Genomic DNA, 23,207 nt, shown 5'->3' with positions numbered 1-23,207 from the left:
TCGAATCCCCCTAGGAGCGGGCAAATGTTGAAATTATTTATCCACCCATGTCCCCTTTTGGATAGTCCGCCGTGTTAGAGCTCCTGTTTGATATACATATTATTTCCTCCCTTTTCTACAAGGTCGGCCTTTTAGAGGAAGTGGTTCTAACATGGTATCAGAGCAGGCAGGGGTCACGATATCGAATCCCCCTAGGAGCGGGCAAGTGTTGAAATTATTTATCCACCCATGTCCCCTTTTGGATAGTCCACCGTGTTAGAGCTCTCGTTTGATATACTCCCCCTTTAGATAGTCCGTCGTGCTAGAGCTCCTGTTTGATATACATATTGTTTCCTCCCTTTCCTATAAGGTCGGCCTTTTAGAGGAAGCGGTTCCAACATGGTATCAGAGCAGGCAGGGGTCACGGTATCAAGTCCCCCTGGGAGCGGGCAGGTGTTGAAATTATTTATCCACCCGCATCCCCCTTTGGATAGTCCGCCATGCTAGAGCTCCTGTTTGATATACATATTGTTTCCTCCCTTTCCTATAAGGTCGGCCTTTCAGAGGAAGCGGTTCCAACATGGTCTCAGAGCAAGCAAGGGTCACGGTATCGAATCCCCCTAGGAGCGGGCAAGTGTTGAAATTATTTATCCACCCATGTCCCCTTTTGGACAGTCCGCCGTGTTAGAGCTCCAGTTTGATATACATATTGTTTCCTCCCTTTCCTACGAGGTCGGCCTTTTAGAGGAAGTGGTTCTAACAGATGGGTACTGAAGCAACAGTTGATTGAACCTGCTTATGTTTCCTTGCATAGGTCTTCACAGTACTGTCATCAATCCTCCTCTGAAATTCACTAATAGTCCTCTGGATAGGAGTCTGGACAGGGGTAGAGTGCTCCCCCTGAATAGAAATAGTCTCCCCCTGTATAGGAACCTCTCCCCCTGACTCAGGGGGAGTACTAGGGGCAGGCCGAACTAGTTCAGATCGTGGTAAACAGACTGAAGTGGAGGTGGAGAGTCAATAGTTAGCACATCTTCACTAACACTCTCCCCCTGAAGAGGTGGGGACATATAAAATGGAACACTTTCATAAAAGACAACATTCATGCTGACAAAAGTCCTACGTGAAGGAGGGTAATAACATTTGTACCCCTTCGGTGTAGCAGAGTAACCTAAGAAAATGCAGCGGAGACTACGTGGGTCAAGTTTACCAGGGGACTTTGTATCCCTGTCATAACAAACGCAGCCAAACACCTTAGGTGGGACTATAAAGGAAGAAGAGCTAAGTAATAGCTCAATAGGGGCCTTGGAAAGAAGAACCCGACTAGACAGCCTATTAATTAAATAGGATGCAGTAAGAACAGCATCCCCCCAATAAAGGGAAGGGACATTGCGAGCAAACATAAGAGCCCTAGCCACCTCCAAGAGGTGGCGGTTCTTTCTCTCAGCCACACCACTTTGGGTTGGAGTGTCGACACAGCTGGTCTGATGAAGGATTCCATGGGCAGCAAGGTATGTTTGGAATTGACCTTCCATATACTCTTTCCCATTGTCACTCCTCAAGATTTGAAGACTGGCATTAAATTGGGTCTTAACCAATTGATGAAAGTGCTGAAAACATGAAAAAACTGCATTTTTTGTGTGCATAAGGTAGACCCAAGTGAACCTAGAATAGCAGTCAATAAAAGTGACATACCACCGATGTCCAGACAGGGAAGTTTTCCTACTAGGACCCCACACATCAATATGAACAACATGAAATAAGGAATAGTATCTCTTATTAGAAAAAGGATAAGTTGAACGTGTCAGTTTAGCCAAGACACAAGGCTCACAAAAAAAGTCTTCCTTATTACAGTCTTTAACTAATGCTGGAAATAAATGTGATAAAGTACCTAAAGGGGGATGGCCTAGCCTAAAGTGTCATTTATGTAATTCAGAAGAGAAAGATGCCAAAGGTAAAGCCTAGGTAGGTGTAGGATCGCCATCAAACAGGTACAATCCGCCATGCACTTTACCCGATCCAATTGTCTTCCCCGAGTCCAGTTCCTGAAAAACACAGTGAGTGGGAAAAAAAATCACTTTACAATTCAGGGATTTAGTGATGCTGCTAATGGAAACAAGATTAGTTGTAAATTTGGGAATATGCAACACAGAGGATAGGGTAAGGGAAGGAGAACAACCAATGGATCCTTTCCCTGAGATGGAGGAGAGGGACCCATCAACAATTTTGACTTTATCCTTACCAGAAGCAGGAGAGTAGGTATTAAAAAGGCTGAAAGAACCTGTCATGTGATCAGTAGCACCGGAGTCTATGATCCATGGAGTGGAAACTACTGATGCATAATGACCAGCAAAGGAAATACCTGTACGGGCAAAGAAGGAACCTGAATTGGCAGCAGACGTAGTAGAGGCAGCGGATGAGTTCAGCATACGACGTAGAGCCTGGAGTTCTTCCTGGGAGAAACCGATGTCAGCAGTGGGAGTTGGAGCTACATTTTCAGTGTGATTGGCTTTGTTTTTAGACTTAGCACGACCATGTTTGGCCTCAAAATCAGCTGGCTTCCCATGTAATTTCCAACACTGAGCCTTAGTGTGATAAGGTTTGTGACAATGCTCACACTTAACAGGCTCTTTGGTAGTAGTAGTAGTAGCAACAACACTGTCAGAAGAAGTAACAGGAGTGGAGCTAGCAATCTGTAAGGCTGATCTCTCAGCTTTGGGAGTAATCATCATGGCAGCCCTTCGTGTCTCTTCACTGTGAACATAAGAAAAAGTTTCCTCTAAAGTGGGAAAAGGAACCTGATCAAAGACTTGCACCCGAATAGGGTCATAGTCATCATTGAGTCCAGCCAGGAAATCAATAATATTAGGGTTGTAAACTGATCGGATTCGGCTCGGATAGTGCTATATCCGCATCCGCATCCGATTAGCCATTGGACGGATTCGGATAGTGCTAAACGGATACGAACACGGATACGGATCGGATATTCTATCCATTTACATGTAAATACAGCTTTTCGGATAGCTATAGCCTATCCATATCCGCATCCGTTTAGCTTTCGGACGGATTCAAATAGTGCTAAACAAATACGGACACGGATACGGAAACGGATTTCGGCTATTCATTTACACCCCTAGAAATCATAGACTCGAAACTGATCAACATAAGAATGATAAGCAGTAATGTCAGCAGTAGTAGTAGGGTGAAACTGAGCATAATGATCCAATTGCTGCCATAAACACTTGAGGGCAGCATAGTATTTAGTGACAGACATCTACTTCTGAGTAGTATTTTAGAGTGTCTTCCAGATTTCATAAACTTGAGCACCACTTCCTGATCGACCATAAGTTCCCTTGACAGCAGTCCATATCTGAGTAGCAGTGTCAAGGAGGAGATATTGACTGGAAAGATCAGTGGTCATAGAGTTCAAAACAAAATGACATCACCATAGCATCATTGGCAGCCCATTTAGTACGGGCAGCACCATCTTCAGTAGGCTGTTTGGTGGTGCCAGTAAGATGGCCAGTAAGTCCCTTACCAGCTATGGTTAAGGATAATGATCTGACCCAAATTAAATAGTTCGTACCATCAAGTTTAATTGTAGCAACATAGGAAGAAAGTCATTCCTAGTATGACCATCTCCAAAAGTAGCAGTAGTCATCTCTGAGTCACCCATAATTCAGCCAGGCAGAAAAATCAGATCTTCAAAAACCTTAAATCGAGTGTGAATGATGGGTGTTGAAATTGCAGAATTTCCAACTGTCAGAATGGGCTGAAACTTAGGTTGAGTTTCCCTCTAATAGTAGGGAAGATATCCTCCAAAAATTAGCTCCATCTGATGAGCCAATAAAAAACCCTAAATTTTGACAAATTTAGGAACAAAAACCTAATTGCAGAAAAATTGCAGAGTTGAATCAATTCTGCAGTCTTCAAACAGGGACTGGATCTAAACCAATTCTGCAGTCTTCAAACAGGGACTGGTGTAGACCAATAAGAGCAGGAACCACTCTCCAAAAAAACAGAAATCAAACTTCAGTTGAAAGGATAGCTCGATCTCCAAGGATGGAAAATATCCTGCCGGCAGATTTAGGTCACACCACAGTTCTTCGATCTTCAATGAGGTGACATGGAGGGCAGCAGCTAAATTTGCATTAGATCACCTCATAGTTGCTGCCCTGATGGAGAGAAAGAGGCCGAGAGTGGTGGAGAGAAAAGAAAAAAAGAAAAAAACAGAAACCGAGAGGGGGAAGAACCAGAAAACCTGAAAAGCTGCTCTTAGATCAGAGTTGGCTTTGATACCATGTTAACAGCCTTAGGAATTGAGTGCTTGAATGATCTAATCGATCACCCAGCCCCTTATTTATATTAATCTCAAATCATAATCAAAGTAGGAGTGCCCCCCCAAGTCCTATCCCTATTAGGAATTCCTACTACAACTAGGAATCCCAAAATAGAGATCAGATAGAGGGGAAAGAACAGAAATAGAAATAAAGCATAAAACAACTAATAAAATAACTAAAACAATAAGGACTAAGTTACCCCTATCGGGTAAAGTAGCCCATCTCAACACATATCAATACCATTGATATGTCCAATAAAGAGTTCTGTGGGTGGTTTAATACATATCAATATGTATCGATACGTATCGGCCGATACGGTTCGATACATACCGATACTATCGATACATTCCATAAAAAGAAACCCTTTCACTCACAGACTTGATACAGCTCCTATTCTAACAGAAAAATGAAGGAAAACTCTCAACCAAGAGTCTAAAATCTTGCATTTTATGTTGCATTCAAAAACAAATCAAGGAGTGTTACAACGTCATCCTTTGCATCATCCAATACTCTTCATGGCTATAGAGGATTACAACATGTAAGAAACCTCATCTTTATAACAATTTCAATTTTAATGCACTTGTTTGGTTATACATTATTCTCCATTTTAGTGTTTATGCATGATACTTGTTATATATTGCTTATTTATATTGTTTTTTGTTCCAAAAGTGTATTTCCATGTGTATCTTGACCATTTCTATGTGTATTTGTAGTGTTTAATACGTATCTCTGATACGTTACGATACAATACGCTACGACTCTTAAAATCACCAGACCGATACAATCCCCAACATCGATGCCAACACTGTTTTCTGGTGTTTTTGTTCTTGAAATGTTGTGTGTGATGCTTTTGGCAGCCTTGTGTTGGTGAGCTATGTTATTTGGCCCTCTCGGGTTGTGAGATAATTCTACACATTGAAGAACGTATTTGAGTAGGATGTCTTTGAGTTATGGGTTTGTTCTTCCTGCTGGAAATTTGTTTTGGGAAGGAGTATTTGGGTAGAGTGTGTACTCCCCATTTGGCTTGGGCACCATCCACACTTTGTAATTGTGTTCCTACATTATGTCTAAGGTCCGTTGACCTATTCTCATCCTACTCATATTGCTTCTGAGAATCCCAACACTCAGATTTCCATTGTGAAGTTGGACAACACCAACTACTTGGACCGGGCCCATTCTGTGAAATTTTCCCTTTGGAGTAGGAGGAAGCTAGGGTACATTACAGGCACCATTCAGGCCCCTAACTCAAGTGATCCAACGTATCAAAAAAAGGAGACTGAGAACTCCATTGTTATGACATGGTTGATTTTCTCTATGAAACTTGAGATTGGGAGAAGATTTATGAGAAAAGAGACTGCCAAGGATATTTGGGATAGTATCTCTAAGACTTTTAACCGAGTGGATGATTCGGCAAAGATCTACCAACTCCTTCAAAAAGTCATCTCAATGAAGGAAGGAGATGGGACCATTTCTGAATACTTTTAACACTACTATTGGCCTTTGGGAGGAGTATGATCAATTAGGGACCTCCAATTGTCCAACCCCGAGGATGAAGCAAAGGTATATAGAACACTTGAGAAGGAACATGTCTTGATTATACTTGGTGGGATGAACCCAGAATATGAACCAATTCGGGTGCAAATTTGGGTCAATTACCTCTTCCCTCTCTAGATGAAGTATGTAGCGGCTTGCAAAGTGAGGAAACTAGAAGAGTGGACATGGAGATTATACCTTCCTTAAGTGATCTGCACATACCTCTAGCTCCCACAGAGACTGGACAGGTGGAGGAAGAGGCTTAAGGCCACCCGTGGGGATGACGGAGATAGACTCAGATGTAACCACTGTGGGAAATTTGGGCACACTAGAGAGAGGTGTTGGGTGCTTCATGGCCATCCCCCTGGTATACGTGGTGGAAGGAGAGGGGGAGCTAGAACCCACACTATGACAGTTGAGACCGAGCCTGTGGGGTACCCATCTGGATTACAAGCAGAACACAATTCCCTCACTCGAGAGGATATTACAGCATTTCGCAGGGTTCTGTCACAGCTGGGTAGCTCTTCTTTTACACCTACAATGTCAGCCTCGTCGGCTTCAAACTAGCAAGCATATACATTTCTCCTTCCACGGCCTCTTCTTGGGTTATTGACTCTGGCGCCACCAGTCATATCATTGGTATGTCTCAATAGTATGATTCATATCCTGTTTGCTCTGGTAGGGATAAGGTTAGGGTCATTGATGGTTCCCTTTCTTCTATTTCAGGTAATGGTAGTGTTCATGTCACTTCTTCTATTTCTTTTGACTGTGTTCTTCATGTTCCTAATTTTGCCACTAACCTCTTATCTATGAGCCACCTAACCAAATCCTTGAATTGTTGTGTCACCTTCTTCTTCTCATTGTCTTTTTCAGGATTTGGTTACGAAGAGTATTATTGGCAGTGGACATGGGAAGAAAGGGCTCTACCTTCTTGAACCCTGAACCCAGAACATCCTTTTTGCCTACTGCTCAGTCTTGTGTGTGTGGACGTGGTGACAGCAGTATTGTTGATTCTATGATGCTTTGGCATCAACTTTTAGGCCATCCTTCTTTTGTTGTAATGAAAAAGCAGTTGCCATACTTGTTTCCTTCTTCCCATGTTTTTCAGTGTGAACCATGTATGTTTGCCGAACATTGTTGTTATTCTTATCCCTATCATGGCAATAAATCTACTATTCCTTTTCATATGGTGCATATTCATATTTGGGGACCCGCTTCCACTACATCTTTATTTGGCTATCGCTACTTTGTTTCAATTGTTGATGATTGTTCCCATACTACTTGGAATTTAAGCTCATTTAGTTAACGGATCATCTTTTCTCTTCTTTGTTTTAGAAAGACTTCAAAAAATAGCCTATTGACGTTTGTTAACAAAAATAAGCGCAGAAGACTTTGAAATGTGTTACAATAAAGAGAAGTAAAATTAATCCCACCCCCCTCCCAATGGGGGCGAGGCCCCTCAAAACATGTTATTGATGAAGTAAATCACCTAGAAGATTGCAGACAAAGCAAAGTAGGTTTATTTTGAATTATGAATGAAAATGTAATATATGTCACCAAGTGATATAATGACATATATGAAAATAGCTGCATAAAGATCTGATGACCTTTTGAGAGATTACTTACTTAGTTACAGAGATATCCATTTAAGGCCTCGAGAAACTTAGCAGTTGCAGTTATAATTGAAACAGGGAAAAAAATTCTATAACAGACATAACCTATAGATTTATAGAAACAGAAAACTATAATTTACAAAGCAATCATACATTTCAGAGGCCCAAATCAAGTGCAGCAGCACAAGAAAAAGAAGCAATCCAGATTTCAGGGTACACATTCAGATTTCAGAGTACACCCATTTCAATCTGCTGCCAGCTTCTCTTCGTCTACTTCAAAAGCCTTCCTTGCTTGTTTTAGCTCCTCATTCATAGACAGAAGTTCCGTACACCGATGAAGTTTTGGCAAATCCTGTAGCATCATATAGTTAGATGGTGTTAGCATGTTGCAAATTTTGAAACATCAAAAGACAAAATCTAATAGATCCAATAATCAAATCATCAATCAAGTATCAGCAAAAGCACCATAAAAGTAGTTAACATCTCTAGAAGAACTATTCCATAAATTTCTATTGAAATTTGTTGACCTAGCATGGGGAAACAAGCATGGAAGAAACATTGGACAAGAGGACAAATGGTGTTTATCACCCCATGCAAGGCGTTGCATAGTCAAGTATGGATTTCTGAGAGTGAAGATCAATGACTTAACAATCTACACAAAACCACAGCTAGAAAAAAACACAACCATCCACCACAGGAAGAAAATTCTGCATAGTGCATACTAAAAGAGAATCATAGGAACCACAAGGTACCTTGCGGATTAGAAATAGGAAATCCTCAGTCAAAAGCTTCCCCCTTTTTGTTGCAATATCTTGGGCTTTATGCACCTGCAAATATGTTAGCATCACAGATGAAAGCCATGATTACAAGGACAAATCCAAGCATTAGCTGTCAATAAAAAATAGAGATCAGCCTTGTTTACCAGATCTGTGACGTATTCGACAACGATGTCCTCTAGAAGTGCAACAGTTTCTGGAAGCGGCTGCAGAAGAGAACAAAAAGTTAACAGACAGGCTTATTAATAATAAAAATTAGTATAAGAGAGGTCAAAACACCTTTAGTATCTTAGACTACAACCATTGTAAAATAATGAAGCAAATAATTTTATTTTTTTTTGGGTGAATAAAAAATTTATTACCAAATAAAACGGGGCCCCAAAGAGGAAACAAAAAAACAAGAAGAGAAGAAAAAGGACAAATACAGCACACCCTCAAAGGAGCTAGGGGGGAGATTCCACGAAGATACAATGTCTGTTGACTCTGTTCTTAGGAGAGCCTATAAATCTAAGAGGCATCGCAGATAATTTGCTTCTAATGTCAAAGGAGATGTAGTCCCAAATCTGATGGAACGATCTGGAGTTGGAAGTTCATCTTCTAAGGTTGTGCTCCATCCAAATATGATGGATGGTGGCGCTGAAAGCAAGCTTGCCCACTCGATTACAAACTGAGGAACCTCCAAAAATTCATGTCTACCAACAACGAGCAAGGATCCAAGACCAAATGCTAGAAGAGAATGGGCAGCTGAAGAAGAGCTGATCTACATCCTCAATCCCATTCCAACATAGGCATGGTTCGAGAACTCGGTTTCAGTACTGGTTTCGCCCAGCCATAAAACCGAGTTGGACCGAGATCTCAGCGAGTTGGTGCATTTTTTATTTTTTATTTTTGGAACTTGGTAGCTGGTTTTGGTGGGTTTTTGACCAAGTTTGGTCATGAAACTTGGTATACAGCCTATTTTAGGCCATTTAAACACAATGGCACTATCAGATTGTCCAAAATCAAAGTCCAAATAGGAGTTTGACTTCGGACCCTAGTTTGGTAGGCTACGATGTACTAATAGACCCTATTCTACACATAATTTAGTAATAAAAAGCAATCAAAGCATACAATTAATATAAAACAACTTAAATAAGCATTAGAAATGTAAAAGTGTAAAATATACCAATCTTAACATATAAATCTATCATCCCAAGCCATACTGCCGAATCAAGTATTCATCTGAATGTGCCACATAGGATTCCCATGTCATAGTGCTGCTGAAGAATCGTACATAATCTTCCATAGAAGTCATATAAGTGTTGTCATCAACTAACTGAAGGTGCCCTACCCTAGGGTATGGAAGAGGTTGTTGCGATGAGATCGATCCACTCGCTACTACCACCAAACTGTTGAAATACCATCGACATGTATGACTGGGTTGGGACTGTGAATATGTCGTCCACAAAACTTGACTCGGTGCTCCGACGAACTCATGTGCAGAGTGTACTGACTGTGGCTGCCTAAACTGATTATAGCCACTATATTTGGAACCGGCTCTCATGGCCATAGTCATACTGATGCTGGATGCAGCTTCTCTACGCAATCCGACGAATTTTTGGAGGAAAATGGGAGCAAAATCATACAATTTGGGTATTCTATGTATTCTCTGTCGAGACCAATGAGATCTCGACTGATCTCGGTCGAGATCTGCACTATTTATACTAGGCCAGATGCTTAATTGAACCGAGATTTCGATCAAACCAAGATTGAGATCTTGACCAAGATCTCGCCGAGATATTGTAACGCATCTCGTCTCACCTTCTCAAAAAACCAAATTTTTAGCGAGATCTCGTCGAGTTCTTGTTCCATGAACATAGGATGCAAGAAGGGGCCACAGGGATGAACCTCTAAATGAGAAAAGACTGCATCGGCAGGCAGTATCTAAAAGCTCTCCAAGCTGTGAAGTTGTGATAAGGAATATGTCTAAGAAACCAAGCCAAATTGCGCTGAGTGACCACCGACCCTCTAGGTTTGAGAAGGTCCCAAGCAGACTTCAAGCTTAACAGGCCTGAAGAGGGAAGCGAACCAAGCGACCATATCGCCTCTACCAGAAAGTCTCCCTAGGGATACCCAAGAGGGTAGACCATAAGTGGCCCAAACGGGGGGGAATGGGAGGGGGGTCCCAAGAAGCACTGCGAATGATATTTGAGACCATGCAAGTCTATGGGAGCCCAATCTATAAATAGTTCTGTCACCAACTGAATGAAGAAGGATGCCCAGGGTAACCATAGTCTAGTGGATGATGGCATGAAGGTATCTAGAGCACTCTGAACCCTTCCAAAGAAAAGAGCACATGAGAGCTTCAAGCTTTGCAATAACAGCCTGAGGAATACCAAAGATGCCTGACCAGTAGAGATATGTAGACTGAAGAATCGGTCTGATCAACTCAAGATAGCTCACAAAGGATAATAACTTGTCTTTCCATAGCTGGAGTCTCTTGCGCATAAGATCAAGCATAGGGGTACAGCGGTGCGCAGTCAATCTAGAGGGGATCAAAGGCAACCCCAGGTAGTTGACAGGAAGATTCCCAGACAACTCTTTCAAGGTAGACTTGAGATCATCAAAACCCCCGACAGGAAAAGGAGGGACTTTGAAAGATTGATACAAAGCCCCAACATGCCCTCAAACTCCCTGAAACAGGTCAAGGTAGACTAAACTGAAGGAGAGTCAACTTTGAAGAAGAGCATTAGGTCATCGGCAAAGGAAAGATGGGAGAGGTTTAAGGCCTTACATTTGAGAAAAGGGATAATAAGATGCCTGTCCGTGCGAGATTGGATACTTTTGGGTAAGACTTCAAGGGCCAAGGTGAAGAGATATGGAGAGAGGGGGCAACCTTGACGGATACCATTAAGAATAAATTGTCAGAACAACGCATTAATGGTCAAAACAATTTACAGAAGCAGAGATAGTGCTATGCAGGACATACACACATCACTTTCAAACAAAAACAGAGATGAAATCTTTGTGGTATTTTAGTATTTATGATACACTAATACAATTAACATTCTCACAAAGGTTCCTATGTCACTAGTATATTTCTTTCTTTAAAGTGGTATTTAAGTTTGAGAGAGAGAGGGGGGGAGAGAGAGACACTCCCAATTGAAACTTTATAAGAAGCCTCATTTGAATCATTGCCCTTGGTAATGTACGACTTGGCTCGCCGACTGCAGCTGTCCAACAATATGTAATGTGTGAACATGCAGAAGAGCACTCATACCATATATTTCTAGACCATGAAGTCTTTCAAGCAGTTTTGTTTTCACTTTATTTTCTGCTTCACTCAAATATGGGTGATGCCGAAGGAAACTAAAAATATCTCCATCACGGCCTTTCATTTCCTTTCGAAAAAAGGTGAAAATCCAATTACCATTTTTTTTTTCTGTAGGGGATTATGGAAAGGGAAAAAGAAATTGGCAGGTTTGAAGAAAAGGGAAGAGCTCTAACAAGAATACATAAAGACATTAGTTAAGGAACTCTAACAGCTGCATTGCAATGATAACAGGGATGACCTTGACTCCATAATTCGAAATAAAGGTAATGTATTTTTCTCATGTGTTTGCATAGAAAAAGATATGCAATTGCACAATCCCAAAACTTTTTTTCTACACACAAAAAGTTACTATGCATTATAAAACTTTGAAAAAATGGGATACAGAGAAAACACACAGGATTCTAACCATAGAGGCGTGCAAAACTTAAAAACAAAACAAACAACTTTACTAACTATCTGCTCGTAAGATAGAATTGTGGAGTTTATTCAAAGTTCAAACTCTACTTCAGTATATCACCCCAAAAAAAACTCTACTTTAGTCAGTGAGTTTGATTAGGCCACTTTTTTTCATTTTTCCGTTATATATGTAAGCAGGTCCATGGAGAGTACTTTTGAGATTGGAATGAATAGATTACTACTGTGGTTTGACTATTGGTTGATATTACAAAGTTCCTTCCTCTTCTCCATTCCCTATTCAACCCCATATTCTCAGGTTCTGTTCTACTACTTCTTTATTACCCTTGTCTGTGTTCTTCACTAATCTAGTTGTTCCTTTTAGATTTCAAGACCCTAGTCTAACCTGTTCTGCAACTGGGCAGTACCCAGTTGTCACGACAACTTTCAGCTAGCATAACACCTCCATATCTGAATATATACTGATGGGGTTGCCCCCAAATTTCATATCTGAGATTTATTTGTCTAGTTATCTTGAATTCTAGTGATTATCTTAAGTTTCAAAGCCAGAATAATCCTACATATGGTTGATAGTCTGTTCTGGGCAACTGCTCATCGCACCATTCCAGCCCCATCAAAATAATATTTGCTGGACTGGTTTTGCTCATAGGGCTGGGGGATTCCACCCCTAAAGTTTCAGTCCAATTGAAAAACATATGAGAGAGTCTATCATTCGAACTAATTCTGGTTCTTCTGTTGGGTTCTGTTTAACAAGGAAGAAGAAGACTTTAAGTTTTGATATTTACCAACTCAACTCAGACTTATCCCAACTAAATGGGGTCAGCTTAAGATTTGATATTTACCCTTAAAGACAATTCTTATAATTTGCACAAACCACCTACTTTCTAAACTTATTCCTGATCATCCCCGTCCTTGTTTTAAAACTCCAGATTCGTCCTTTTCTCTAAGTTTTATTTACTGATTTGCCGAATTCATATTTACTTCTTCCAATTTCCAAAAACGTTCTAAACTGTTCTGAATATTTACAAAGCTGCCACTACTCATTCGATTTGACTTGTTTGTCACTAGTGGGCCCACAGAGATCCAAATTTAGGGGTTCAGAAACAAGGATTGCATTAGACCAGTTGCTCCATCTTAGAGAAGAAATTTTCCCTATTAAAATACGCTTATGAGTATCCGCATTTTGATAGGCCACGGTATGAAATCTGATTCAATTAAACCAGAGAGGGAAAAACCAGAAAGAGCTGGTCTTAGTTTAATCTAGTAAAATCTATGCAAAGGTTTAACAAGAACAAATAAACAATATATAAAAATAGGCTATAATGAGACCCCTGACCCACAACCAAGCTTTGATCCTAAAACTGGGATGACCACTCCTAAATGAGGAGTGATCCCCATGGGCAAAGGTGCTTAAAGCAAGGTATTATCCCCATACTTCATCTTTGACCCAAAAAACTTTTAAAAGGAAAGGTACCTGGACCTGGAACAGTATATGCACTATGCTACCAACCCTCAAGTCTTTGGTCTAGAGGAAAATTGGCTTTGGTATAAATACGAACTGTTGGTATGACCCTTGGATACCAACAATACCTGGTTGCTCTCTACCATGTTCTCTACTTCTCTGATCTCCTCTCCGTCCATCCAATTGGTAGGGAATCTGACTTCTTCTTTTTATTGGAACATTGATTTACTCTCTCAATTATTTCCTTCTATATTTATTGATGAAATTTTAAAGATCCCAATTTTAGATAGTGATGATCAATGGAGATGCACCCTTTCTAATTCAGGAGAGGTTTCCACCCAACTGGCTGTTAAATTCATTTCCAATTCACGCCCTAAGCCCAACTTTGCTAGATGGTGGCGCTTTTTCTAGATACTTAAGATACATCCGAAGTTTAAAATATTCTTTTGGCATGTCTTAAATGCAGGGCTACCTATCAAAGCTAAGCTCTCGAAATGGGCGGCGATCGATACTGCATGTGTTTTATGTGGTTCTTGTGATGAGTCCTTGTGGCATCTTTTTCTTTCATGTGATTGGACTAAGCATATCTGGGCATCTGGCCCTCTCGGACTGAGAACAGAGCTTCTCTCTAGCCCCTCTCTAGCTCGACTATGTGTCTGTGTCTCTCTATTTCACTCCAGAGCATTAGACAAACAATCTTCTCTTTGGTTTTTTTCAGTTTTTATAATTACTTGTTATTTCTTTTGGCATGTAAGAAACAATGTGGTTCATGGCTTGGCGAAGGCCGAAGGCCGATCCTACCTTGGTTCTCCGGTCTGTAACTACATGGCTCTGTGACCTGAATATTCCCCTCACCGACTTATCTCCTTCTCCTTTTCATGGATTAACATCTCTATCTAATTATACCCTTTCTCAATATGCTTCTAACCTTAATGTACACTGGTCTGTTTTAATATGCGCAAGCATTTCTGACCCGAAGCTAAACTTAACCGGTTGGGCTTTTTCCATTTTGATACATGGCCAAAATAATCTAACTTCTGCAGGTTCTCATCCTACTTCAGACAAGGCGGAGGCTGAACTTATAGGGCTCCTAGAGGGATGGAAAGCAGCCAGACAAACTAAGATCAACCTTCAAGAAGTTTGCTGCTGCAACATAGACTTGCACAAGTATCTTCACCCCTCTAACAATATCACAATCCCCTAGAACATTGCTCCCAGTTTTTTAGTTTACGTAATGATGAACTTCTGGTTGAGATACTTCGGAAATTAGCTCTCAAAGCCATTGAGGATAAGTTAAACAATACCTCAAAGGTTAATATTGTAAATATTTTCTGATCTTCGAATATATTTCTTTCGGGCCACTGTTCTCTGTGCCGCAGCGCAGGCTGCGCCCAGGCACATGGGGGTGGGCACAATGACCACCCTGCCCCCCTGAGTGGCAGGCCCATGTGCCTGGGCGCAGGCTGCAGCGGCACAGAGAACATTCTCCCATTTCTTTTTCTATCAAAAGAAACATAGAAGATCACCACTCCCAAATACAGCATCATGGACTCATCTGGAAACCAGGAGAGAGACTAAACCAACACTAGTTTCCACTTGAACACTAAACATTCAAACCAAACTAACTGCTGAACTTAGGATGGCTGAATAAACCATAAATAAATACGTCAACAATATAACTTAAAAGACTGAAATTAAAGAATAATGTTATTCTTACGTTGGGATCATCTCCAAAACCATACATCATGTGCTGCACTGTAGCAACATCAGCAAAGAAAGCAAATGTTAGTAACTCGACGGTGAGGGGTTGAAAGGACAAAAAAGGAAAAAGTAATCATTATTAAAACAAGTAACTAAGTCCTATCTTACAATCTTTCTGAAATACTCCTCGCTTGCGCTTGAAAGACACGTCAGAACTCACTGACAAGCTAGCTTTCGGCTTGGAAGTCGATCCAGTTGAAGAATTATGCATCTCAGCTGTTGAACTACCTAAGAGTAAACTGTATTAAGAATCACCAAGACTCATAAATTAAAAAACACAAACAAACTCCTTGAATATGTATACCTGATACTATACAAACGAAGCAATGGAACTTGACCGGAACACCGAACAGGGACTAAATAAACCATAGACCGCAATATCAGATTAGGGGATCATCACTAAGTATGAGCGGAATTAATAGCAAAAGGATTGAATGTGATTCATGAGAAGAGCAGATAATAACTTACATTAACCTAAAAGCTCCAAATACAGTTCGTGATCGACTTTGCAGACAGACTGAGCTTCGATTCCTTTTGAACTCCAAATAGATACCGAACAACTACGGGAGAAGATAGGCTGCAAGCTTCTGATAACTTTCGTTGGTTTTGACGTTTCAAAGCTGTAGCAAGGCAAAGCAGAAGCGTTTGATCTACATCAATTCTCTTCTTAACTATTCTTCTTCTCCCCTTGTGGTTTGGGTTTCTCGAAGTCTCTGTCAGTGTCAGTCTTCCGTAATCCATTGAGTCTTTATAGTAAGGGTTTTTTTCACGGAGCTCCCTGAGGTATCACGTAATTATAAAAACACGGCTCAATTGTGGAAAATTCTGCATCCCTCTTGAGGTTCTTAAAAGTTAACACATGCATCCGTTCCTTTAGTTTAGACAAACAACGTTAAAATCAAGGGATAAACGGACAAAAATGCCGTAATAAGAAGCAAAAAAAAATTGCAACTCATCTTCCCCTAATTTCCCCAAATTGTTTAGGTTTGAAAAAAGGAAAGATGAGTTGCAAGTTGCCTATGAACATCTTACCAAACCAGCCTTTCACGTTTCCTCATTTATCTTTCATCCATTTTTTTTTCAAACCCTCAATGATTTGGGGAAGATGAGTTGCAGGTTTTTTTTAGTTACAAGAGCATTTTTGTCACTTTGGGAAAGATGATTTGCATTTTTTTTCTTGTAAGGCTGTTTTTGTCACTTTATCTTTAGATTTTAACATTGTTAATCCTAAACTAATGGAATGGGAGCATGTGTTAACTTTTAAGAACCCCATGAAGCATGCAAAAAAATTTCAAAATTGAGGGGTGTTTTTCAAAAATTAAATTAGTTTGAAGATTTCTTACCAATCAGGACACTTTGGGTGTTTCTCTTTTAAACTCAAAATATTATCCTTATACTTCCTTAGTGCATGAGTCTCCCATGTGGCATAGTATTGATTTTGCCTTATTTCCTCTATCTGGTGTATTCGCAAGTGGGGGGGGGGTCTTTGATTCCTAACTCAGTGACCTTAGTTCCTTATTTGTCTAAAGTTAGTGATCTAATTATTGATGGGACTTGGATGCGCTTTTGATCAACTCTGTCTTTCCATGTTATGTTATTAATGCTTTTTAAAAACTATGTTGAGTAAACATTCATTTTTCTAATCTTTGGATTTGTCCTTTTTACAAGAAATGAAAAAAATGCTAACTAAAATAGGAGCTAATCTGTTGATTAAAAACCATGTTTGTGCCTCTATAAGCCCGGATATCTATCGTGCTAGGAAAATGGTGTGGTCTCTCAAGATTTATCTGAAGTTTGTAATGTTTTTGTGGAAGTTATTAGTAGGAGGGGTTCTAACCAAGGCTAAATCATCTCGCCACTTGCAGGTTGATATTCTTAGACAGCGTTTGCTATGCATTATGAGTCAATTTTGTATTCTTGGCTGATAAAATAGTTGTTTTGATCGTCTAAAAATACAAAATCAACCTAGAATGCATTCCAAACACAACTTTAGTGTTATTTGTTTTATTTATTTTTTAGATGGATTATCATTTGTTTCTTTCTCGTGATTTTACTAAACATCTTTGGGTTGCATGACCTTTAGGTTTGCGAGCGCATAATGACTGCAGCACGTCTGGAAAGATGGTAATGACCATCTTTCCACGGGTTGTGATGGTAATTACACGCACCCCTGTGTTTGGGAGCATGGGTGGCGTGCGTTGCATGACCGAGTGGTGTTCACTTTCTCAAAAACTATTACCCACTCAAGTAATTCATGCTTAAATGCCCAAAGGCGAGATAGAAAGTCATTTTGAATCATATCATCCATACCTAGCTAAAAGTATGGCTCGATCCCACACGCATAAAGAGAAAATATCCCATTCCCTGCGGTGTAAGGGAGTCCATACCTTGTGACTCTTGCCAGAAGTCAAACTCCTAATAGGAGAAGACGACCATTGAGGTCACCACTTGAAGCCAACATCCATAGGAATGGTGAACATAATAGGTGCGTACCTTTCAGCAATTGAAATACACTTGTATCTGAGCTCCCCCCAGCATTCTATCGGAGGATCCAAAGGGCTCGTTAATGATAGAGGGTGGTCATAGATCAGTTGTAATATTGAAGGTTTTGAAGTTAACTAAGTTTTTTGTCTCCACATATAATAGATGCAATTACCTTTTTTGGTTAGAAACTAAATGCAATTACCTAAGTAAAAGAGTATTACGATAATGTATAGATTTTTCCTTGTAATATAAGTTTGGTGGCAATCTATGTATTCAATAATAATTAATGGACCGAGTTTTCCCCACTCACGGTTCCCATTCACCGTAGGGCGGAAGAGGCTATCGAGATGGAATTTTGGAACACACTAAACCCTAGGAGGGGTTTGCAAACCGTAGGATGGTGGTGAACCGTCCTCTATAGGTGGAGGAAAACTTGGTCCATAATTAATTATTTAGACTAACGTAGTATAAGCGTAGGGATGGTTTAAACTTGTCAAAATGAATGACTTACTTATACCATAGATAAGTGCATAAAAAACCCATTATACACATTTTATTCTCAACACATTCATTATTTAACTTAATTTAAAGAATATATATATTTTTATCATTTTATTACAAATGATCAATTACATGCATTTAAACTGTGCTAAGGTGATATACAAAATCACAAGAAGGCATTTCATAATTACAATTCTTACTCTGTAAATAATAGAAAGTTTGATACATAAAAATCAAAGCTTGGAATAACAAAGCCATTTCATAAAGAACGATGAAATGCATTTAAATCATAGTAATAATGAGGTAGATAAAATTACACAGGTTAACCCGCAATTAAAGATTGTTATCCAAAAAAAAACCCACAATTAAAGATTTAATTAAGAAAACAATCATAATGTTGCAAAAAGAGAGTGGTATAATTATTCATATAAAAACCATTCAATAAAAATTTCAATATGTTTTATATTTTTCCCAAAAAATTCAAATAATTTTTTACCGGGAAAATCTCAAGTTAGTGGCAAATGGACTTAAGATGAAAAATTATCTCCCCGCAAGTCCTTGCCCGATCCAATTCCCTAGTGTTTGTAATAAGATGGGGGATGGACCTCATCTAGACAGTGTGTTTGGGTAGGGATGGAACGATCATTGCATCACCATTGTTAGGGGCATTACGGAAATTGGACGGGATAGGGAATTACAGGGGATAAAGGTCCGGTCAAGGCCAGGAGTGGAATTTGGTGGCACGGTAATCCGTATTGGGTAACCGGGACCAAAAGATTCCGTTAATCGAAAATCTGTTTCGACACATGGCTAAATCCAATAACAATAGATTGGCATTATGGACAAAAGTGGGACCCAATGAGATAAAGGCGGGAGACAGAAAACAGAAAAGGCTCCAAATGTGAAAAAATTATAGAAACACACAAGTTTATTTTTTTTTTTGTGGTCGAAACACCGAAGTTTGTAAGGGCAACAGAAGAGGGGAGAAGAACCAAAGAAGGCTTAAGAGAATCAGAAATGCTTAATGGAAGAGACAAAGTCTTCGTGGACGATGACGACGACGACGACGACGGCACGTTCTTATCTCTGGTGGAAGCAGCTGAGGCAGATGCTCTGTCACGGAAGCGTAGAAAGATCGACGGACAAGCGTCACAAGCCTCTGCCTTCCAGAAGAAACAAGAAGAAGGAGCTTACATTGCCGCTCTTAAAGGCAGCAATAGCCTCCAATGGCAGCAGCAACAGTCCAAAAATTCCACTCCTCTTCGCAGCAGATCACAAGGGGCTGCAAAGGCCGGAAACTCGGTCATTGATGGTGGAGCTGCTAGCAGCGGTGGCTCCTGCTTCAAATGCGGCAAATTGGGTCACTGGGCTCGCGACTGTGGTGCCCTAGGAGGAGGAGGAGCGGATCGTGAGAATCATGATCCCTCTGTGGTGGAGAAACCGTGCCCATGTGGATTGGGCACTTGTTTGGTTCTCACTGCCAACACTGAGAAAAATCGTGGTCGCAAGTTTTACAAATGTCCTGTTCGGCAGGTTTTAAGTTCCTTATGCGCTCAGTTTCCCTTTTAATTATAACCCATTCACTGAACTTGAACTTGATATTTGATGAAGTCTATTGTTAGATTTTCTTCTTCTTTTTGATCGGATTTTCTCCTTAGATAAACGGGTGCCGAGCTATCATATACGTGTTTAAATTTTCATGTATCTTGGAAACTATTTCAAATAAATTAATTTAACCAGCATCTGTCACTACTAGTCTACTATGATCTGAATATTTTCTGTCTATTAAGTGCTTGGTTTATCGTTTTACATCAAAGGACGGGTTGTGTCTGCTTCATTCTTCTTTATGTTTCTTTTATACGAACATTGTAATCCACAGGTTGCTTTTTCATAAAATTGTCCCTTTTTTTTTTTTTCTATTTAAATTGTTCCCTGGTTGATCTTTGTCTTTTACTGATTAAATGATGTTCAGGAAAATGGAGGCTGTGGTTTCTTTGAGTGGTGTGATAACTCCTCAGGAACTCCCGTTTTCAATGGAGCCCAGATTCAACCATCAAACTCTTCATATCCAGATCTTCAGTGTCCTTGTGGTGCAGGCTCTTGCTTAGTTTTGACGGCGAAGACAGGAAAAAATGTGGGCCAGCAGTTCTACCGTTGTCCTGCTAATCAGGTATATAGCATATGCGCAATTGTGTGTGTCTGTGCATGTTCACTAATAGATGTATATTTAGGTGTAGAAATGCACAAATGGCTAATATTAATGACAAAAGTAAACCCAAAGTGACCATTCTTGTTATCTGGTCCAATCATTATTAGGGAGGGAGTAATTGCTCCAATTATGCTACGAACTGATTGACTTTGAAACCTTTTGATTCTATACCATTGTTCCATGTTGCCAACACAGAACTTGTCATCTCTCTAGAGTATTAAATCAGATCAATTTCATCAGAAAACCACATACAAAAGGGGATCATCTTGTTTAAGGCAGCGTTTGGTATGCATTCTAGGTCGATTTTGCATTCTAGGATGATAAAAAAGTTGTTTTTATCATCTGAGAATGCAAAATTGACATAGAAAGCATATCAAACACGGCCTTAGATTTCATAACAAATGCAAAAATGTTTAGGCTCATCGTTGACCCCTGCTATAGTTGATAATTCCATAATGTTTGGAGGCATGTTTGTCACTCCTCCAGTCATTGTTTTCATGAACTGTCAGACCTGGCAGTTGGACTATTCAGATCATAGATTGCCAGGCTTAGATGGTTTATCATGCAAAGGGCCAGGATTTCTTCAAAAATAATTGACTGGTAAAAAACTGTCTGCTCCAAACAGTTAATCACTTGGCTGTTCAAACTGACTGGTTGGAGCACAATTATGTGAGGAGATATGACACGTATCTTATTTTTATAATTTTTAACAAACAATTACATGCATGCAAAGAGTTTTTAACTCAAGACAGGAAAGACAAACTGCCAGCACCTTATCTGCCACCTGATGCAGTGGCGCTATCGTTGCTGGACCAAGTGTAAATAGGATTTCTGAAGGCCAAACCAATAAGTTAGCATCCTTGATGAAGCTTGCGAACTCAACTTTCAGTTCGTTTCCTACGATTCCTTTATTGTGATCCATATCCCCCTTGTAGAGATAAAAGAAGCATGTCATTTTTTCCTTGTATGGTTTTCAACATGAGCCTAACCTACTATGTTATCTGGACTCTTTTCGCTTTTGGGTTTTGCAGTGTTGACAATCAGAGGTCACTTGGGCACTGATATTTGGACTCTTCTTAATATAACCAACACAACATCGTACTCTTAATTTAAATGTGCATGGCCATTTCATTAAAATATGCTGGCAGTTAATGATAAAATCTTAACACCCTCCCTTGTACACTACCAAGCATGTATGGCCTCCTCTTCAGAGCATCAAACAATTGTCAATTCCAAAACAAATTCCTTTGATTGTTCTTTTTCCTCTAGTTATTAGTTTCCTGTCTTTTTATGTTCTCTTCCTATTAAGGTTCCATCCTTTCTTCTTTATGATAAACGTAAAACAGAATGAGTATTAAAAATCCTTTTCTGTTTTACTTTGATTATTTAGGTTTACTTTTTGGTTTTGATGTTTTAATTTCTTATCTTTATGGGTGAACTAAGGTTGAACCCTTGAGCTCATGGTTATTGGTTACCATGTTAAACGATTGAACAGTGGACTGAGGCCAAGTTTCATTGTTATATTATGCTATTGATTGGGAAATATGACCACTTAGAGATGTTAGGAAATGTCATGAATCTAACCCCAAATATTAGGGTTAGGTCTTGGACAATGTCATTGATTATAATAATATGAGTACTATATTTTCCTATTTTGGATGTTGCCTTGTCAGACTGCAAAAGTCACTTCAATCCTTGCTCCTGTTTCATGTGTCAAAGTGATGTCAAAGGCTCTTTTCACATGATAGAAGCTTGTAGGGAACATGTAGCTGTTCTTTATGTTGCTTGAGAAAAACAGACCCTTGTCTGTAAGTGCTTAATGAAACTCTGACACTTTCAGCCTATCTTAATTTTATACGTTATTGAATATGTGGTCAATAATTGTCATTTATGTGCTAATGGGAAACAATTTGGAGTTCCTTACATTTTCTTTGCATGTGACAATACATCAGCCTGTGGGGTTTACGTCTTTTCTTCACCATGTAGGGAAGTTCTTGTGGTTTCTTCAAATGGTGCAGTGAACAAACTTCAGCAGTTGGGCTCCCAATGAGTGCTTCACAGGTCTGCAGTAGCTTTAATGATGCAAGCAGCAAAAACCATAATGGATGGAGTATTTCAACCTGTTTCAAATGTGGGCAGGACGGCCACTGGGCTAGGGACTGCCCCAAGCCTTCATCTGATTCTCCTGCTGGAGCTGGAGGAATGTCTGCTTCATCAGGCACTTGTTACAAGTGCAACAAGCCTGATCATTGGGCCAGAGACTGTACCGGTCAAGATATGAAAGTTCGTCGCATGTGGTAGAACTTTTGGTTTGTATCAAAGTTATGGTTGTAAATAGGAAGCTTTCAGTGCTGGTTACTGCATCTCCGGTTCATGTACATTGATATTATATGTAGCAGCAATTTGCAAAGCATTACAATTTCTGCAACTGATGATATTTCTTTGAAGCATTGATCAACTTAGGAGCTTTCTATATGCTGACAATTCACAAATAAATCACTTCCAATATGTGGGACAGAACATTTTGTTGTTTAGGCTTTTATTATGGTGCTAGGAAACATAAAGTAGCAATGCTGAATAAGTTTTTGACTACATGAGTGTGTATGTTTAATGTTTTGGGATTTTATTCAGGATCTGATTCAGTGGGAAGTGCAATTTTTCATGTCAATTTAGGAAGACTTAGCACTCCTAAATTCAAAGTCATTCATTTTGTTGGAATTTTGAAGCAGCAGTATTCTTTGATGGTTCATCCAAGTGTCTCAATGTTGTAATCATCTTTTATCATAATCTTGGATTTGGTATCTGCATGATTGTGCTGAGAA

The 23,207-nt window shown here is 39.7% G+C and overlaps 2 protein-coding genes across 6 annotated transcripts; one reads left to right on the top strand and one right to left on the bottom strand.

Moving 5' to 3' along the window:
- Positions 1-7,552: 7,552 nt before the first annotated feature.
- On the bottom strand, positions 7,553-15,818 carry LOC122649865 (transcription initiation factor TFIID subunit 13-like). Of its 4 annotated transcripts, none has more exons than XM_043843118.1 (6): positions 15,663-15,818; positions 15,300-15,439; positions 15,148-15,185; positions 8,388-8,447; positions 8,218-8,292; positions 7,553-7,817 (listed from the first exon to the last, which is right to left on the bottom strand). In XM_043843118.1, exons 2-6 carry the CDS (start codon positions 15,400-15,402, stop codon positions 7,710-7,712), a joined length of 384 nt encoding a protein of 127 aa, XP_043699053.1. In that variant the 5' UTR covers positions 15,403-15,439; positions 15,663-15,818; the 3' UTR covers positions 7,553-7,709. The 4 variants fall into 4 exon arrangements, with proteins under 4 accessions (XP_043699053.1, XP_043699052.1, XP_043699051.1 ...); XM_043843117.1 differs by having other exon boundaries at positions 15,300-15,430; positions 15,660-15,817; XM_043843116.1 differs by having other exon boundaries at positions 15,300-15,430; positions 15,666-15,817.
- A 3,315-nt stretch (positions 15,819-19,133) lies between these two features.
- LOC122653280 (cold shock domain-containing protein 3-like) lies at positions 19,134-22,927 on the top strand. 2 transcript variants are annotated; one of them, XR_006331728.1, is made up of 4 exons: positions 19,134-19,709; positions 20,149-20,346; positions 22,372-22,764; positions 22,795-22,927. XR_006331728.1 is itself a non-coding variant. In XM_043847255.1 (3 exons), the coding sequence occupies exons 1-3, from the start codon at positions 19,194-19,196 to the stop codon at positions 22,684-22,686; spliced, it is 1,029 nt and encodes a 342-aa protein (XP_043703190.1). In that variant the 5' UTR covers positions 19,134-19,193; the 3' UTR covers positions 22,687-22,927. The 2 variants fall into 2 exon arrangements, 1 of the variants encoding a protein (XP_043703190.1); XM_043847255.1 differs by having other exon boundaries at positions 22,372-22,927.
- Positions 22,928-23,207: the final 280 nt, after the last annotated feature.

This window comes from Telopea speciosissima, chromosome 2, assembly GCF_018873765.1.
Source record: "Telopea speciosissima isolate NSW1024214 ecotype Mountain lineage chromosome 2, Tspe_v1, whole genome shotgun sequence".
Lineage (NCBI taxonomy): Eukaryota > Viridiplantae > Streptophyta > Magnoliopsida > Proteales > Proteaceae > Telopea > Telopea speciosissima.
Note: the sequence above shows the minus strand (reverse complement) of the source record. Positions and strands in the feature narration are given on the sequence as shown.

What these genes read in the sequence shown, in the direction of transcription:
- LOC122649865 (XM_043843118.1), bottom strand. Translation starts at nt 15,402, where the DNA reads ATGCATAATTCTTCAACTGGATCGACTTCCAAGCCGAAAGCTAGCTTG. An exon ending in AGGAGTATTTCAGAAAGATT is followed by an intron (nt 15,186 to 15,299) that starts GTAAGATAGGAC and finishes ATGTTGCTACAG; the next exon opens with TGCAGCACATGATGTATGGT. An exon ending in GTTTTGGAGATGATCCCAAC is followed by an intron (nt 8,448 to 15,147) that starts GTAAGAATAACA and finishes TCTCTTCTGCAG; the next exon opens with CCGCTTCCAGAAACTGTTGC.
- LOC122653280 (XM_043847255.1), top strand. Translation starts at nt 19,194, where the DNA reads ATGCTTAATGGAAGAGACAAAGTCTTCGTGGACGATGACGACGACGAC. An exon ending in ACAAATGTCCTGTTCGGCAG is followed by an intron (nt 19,710 to 20,148) that starts GTTTTAAGTTCC and finishes AATGATGTTCAG; the next exon opens with GAAAATGGAGGCTGTGGTTT. An exon ending in ACCGTTGTCCTGCTAATCAG is followed by an intron (nt 20,347 to 22,371) that starts GTATATAGCATA and finishes TTCACCATGTAG; the next exon opens with GGAAGTTCTTGTGGTTTCTT.